Source organism: Beauveria bassiana (genome assembly GCF_000280675.1).
Source record: "Beauveria bassiana ARSEF 2860 unplaced genomic scaffold BBA_S00044, whole genome shotgun sequence".
NCBI lineage: Eukaryota > Fungi > Ascomycota > Sordariomycetes > Hypocreales > Cordycipitaceae > Beauveria > Beauveria bassiana.
In genome coordinates, this window is record NW_007930879.1 from 110,304 (window position 1) to 113,500 (window position 3,197).

At 42.4% G+C, this 3,197-nt stretch overlaps 1 protein-coding gene across 1 annotated transcript; it reads left to right on the forward strand.

Annotated features, from left to right (window-relative positions):
* Window positions 1-258: 258 nt before the first annotated feature.
* On the forward strand, window positions 259-645 carry BBA_09055 (uncharacterized protein; the record flags this gene model as incomplete). The annotated part of the gene is made up of 1 exon (XM_008604152.1): window positions 259-645. One exon carries the CDS (start codon window positions 259-261, stop codon window positions 643-645), a length of 387 nt encoding a protein of 128 aa, XP_008602374.1.
* Window positions 646-3,197: the final 2,552 nt, after the last annotated feature.

Genomic DNA, 3,197 nt, shown 5'->3' on the forward strand with positions numbered 1-3,197 from the left:
GTAATCGAAACGTTTCAAAGAGAAATGTTCCCTGAGCTGGGCTCGCAACAACGACAAAAAAGATGGGACTATTTTAATCGAACAGCAGAACCCCTCTTTCAAGCGGTGGAACGATACGGTTACGGCGTTCTCATCTTCCCGTTACGTAACGTGACGATGAAAAGGTATGTGCGCATCGAATTTCTTTCAAATGTAGACATTAAGGCGACCAGTTTGCAACGTCTTAGGCGTGAGTCTATCAGTGACCTTCTTGACTATATGAGAATTTGCCATCCAGCGGTAGACATTGTCCTGAACAATACATCAGTCCTCTTGGCAACGCTACTTACATGGGGCTTGCCGCCGGCTCGCATACCAATCTCCGGGGTTGCATATGAGGATCTGGTGGATAGCAAAGATAGCCCCTGTACTAACCTATTCATGCTGTCCGGGATTGCCGACTATGAGCCGCCGGTCGTTCTTGGAGAATTTCCCCCATGGCCGTATCCGCTGGCCGACAATGATTTCAAGGACGAGGCGCTTGTTCAAGAGGAGGGAAGCGGTACTGTTTGGCAAGTTAAAGCTGAAGACAACACGTTGTTGTTGTCACTGAAGGACTTGGCAATGTTTGATTGGGATACAGCTGCTGATGATCGCTTGCTATAAAAATTCTAGTGATTTCTGCACAACTGCATTTACCTGCCCTGTGCTGACAGATAGCTAATATGTAAAATAATATGCTTACCTGTGACGCGGTGATCGAAGCAGTCACAACCTAACTGGTTAGGTCGCCCGCTTTCTGCACTAAAGATAGAATACTACCCTTCACCTGGACAGCGTTCCTGCGAAGAACAGCAGCTTTTTCACGACGTGCTTGTACTGTACACCGGCACAGATAAACAACTTAATCATGTGTGCTGGCAGAATTATATGCTGGCAGAGCGCGGTGGCTGATGCCGAATGCTAAGCAGCAGTCCGAACATTGGCCCATGCAGTGTGTCCTTCCTCCACCAGTTATGCCCATGTATTTGGCAGAGAGTGGAGCAGACTTAGCTGAGCGACGCCTTCTATCAACATCTTCGTGCGCAATTCTTCGTGTGCAATTCTTCGTGCGCAATTCTTCGTACGCACAAGTTATGGTAAGTTTCCTTTCACAGTAAAAGCACAAACAGCTATATAATTAGGCAACGCTTAGCTCCGGCTCTTTTGCCAACATCCTCGTACGCAACTTGTCGCACGCAAATTATTGTACGCTGTTTTTTAACAGCTGAAGGCAGTCAATTTTATTTTTTACCTACTGAGCAACGCGATCTACCAAGATCCTCGTGTGCAACTCTTCGTACGCACATTTGTTCCCTTAAAAGCTGAAAGCACAGTAGCTTCCTTACTGCTAGGCTAGCTGTGGCTCTATCATCGACCAAGTTGTGAATAAGAACAAAAATATACTTACTAAGAATGTTGAATCGTTCTGAGAATAGGACGTAACGGCTACCGCAACAACTTGCCATCATTCGGCCATAAGACCCTGCCGCTGATTCCCTGAGGCTTGACCTAACCTTGGTAGCGGTATGGCGCTGGGATAACCTACAGGGACAGCAAATTACAGTTGGGTCATGCACCCCTCGCTTGACAGGTATCTAGAGGGAGAAAGCTGGGAAGTCTAGGGCGTTGGGGCTTCCTCAGTTAAGGAATACAACGACAGTTTTTGCTGAGTACCCTCGGGCACCTGCTTATGGGCCACCCCCCCTTTTGGGCCACCCCACCTTTTGGGCCACCTCTTCCCACCAAAAATTGCCAAAACACACCCTTTTTAAGTAGACTCTATTACCCCACTATAAGCAATAGATTTATATAAAAATGGTAATAAAATTATATAGAGCTTTATTTTTAGGGTTTTCTTTCTTATTATATAGTTATTAAATCTAAATAAGTATATATACTTAGTTAAACTTAAAAGAAACTTACTACTAGTAAATCTTATAGTTAATCTTAACTTTTTCTTTTTATATGACTATTTATAGATAAAGAATAACACTATATAATAAATATAATAGATTACTTCAGTTTTGAGATAATCTACCTTCCGAATTTTAGCTTATAACTAAAATCCTAATAATATTTTATAATTTAAAGGACCTTTTCTTTCCTTTTCTGCTCCTATTTTAGACCTACTTTTTGAATAACTTAAGAACTACTTAATAGTTAGCCCAGATATTCAGATATAAAATACTTATTTACATAAAATAATCTACTATAAAATTTTATAGTTAGAGTCAATATTTTTAAATCTTAAAAATTAATATTAAAGTGTTAAGGATTACTTATAATTTCCCAGGACAGCTTAACACTTTTTTCTACTAATTATCCCAATTTCTAGAAAATTATCTAGCTTATAAATTTTCTAAGAGAGAAAGTCTTATATATAAATTATCTAAATCCTATTTTTTTTCTTTTCAATTTATAGTACTTTTCTTACTCTTATTCTAGAAGGTTCTATTTTGGTGTAGCTACACCAAATAGGTGGCCCAAAAGGGGGGCTGGCCCGCAAGTGGGTCGTCGACGTTACCTGGGGTGCTGTTTTCTTAGTCAAGATCAATGGGTCTATTGACAGCATGCCTCTTTCGAATTTATCAGCAAATTACTGGAACCAACATATACTTCAAGATGCACCAATATGTTAATTGTAGTATTGTATTGTATTGTATTCTTTAACGTCTATATTCGGGCCCTAGTGTAGGCATTAGACGTGCCAATCAACTGTCTACAACCAACTCTGATCTAGCAAGGTAAAGTATGCCGGGCCAAGCAGAAACGGTACGCCAAGGTCGCCTACAAGCCCACCTTGGAGCCCGCAGCTAACCTCAGTGTAGCTACTGCAATGAGAAGGAGGTCGGAGACTGGCGAGCGACGATTGTTAACCTGACCCGTGCCACTACGATGGACTTTTTTCTCTTCGTCTGCGCAAACTACAACGTCCGGTCGTGGGGTACGTCAGAAGAGTATATTCGCCAATTCCAGCAGCTCTACACGACTGTTACAGGGCGTTACATGGATAGAAACGATGCGAAGGAAGTCTACAAGGTATCGAAACCCTGCGAGCTGGAGCACCCAATCATGATTGCTAACCGTAGCCTAGTACCACCGCAATGTTTTGATCCCTCGCTTCAATCTTCGAGCGCCGAACATCGACGGCAAGCCGGTCCTCAATGTCGACAGTG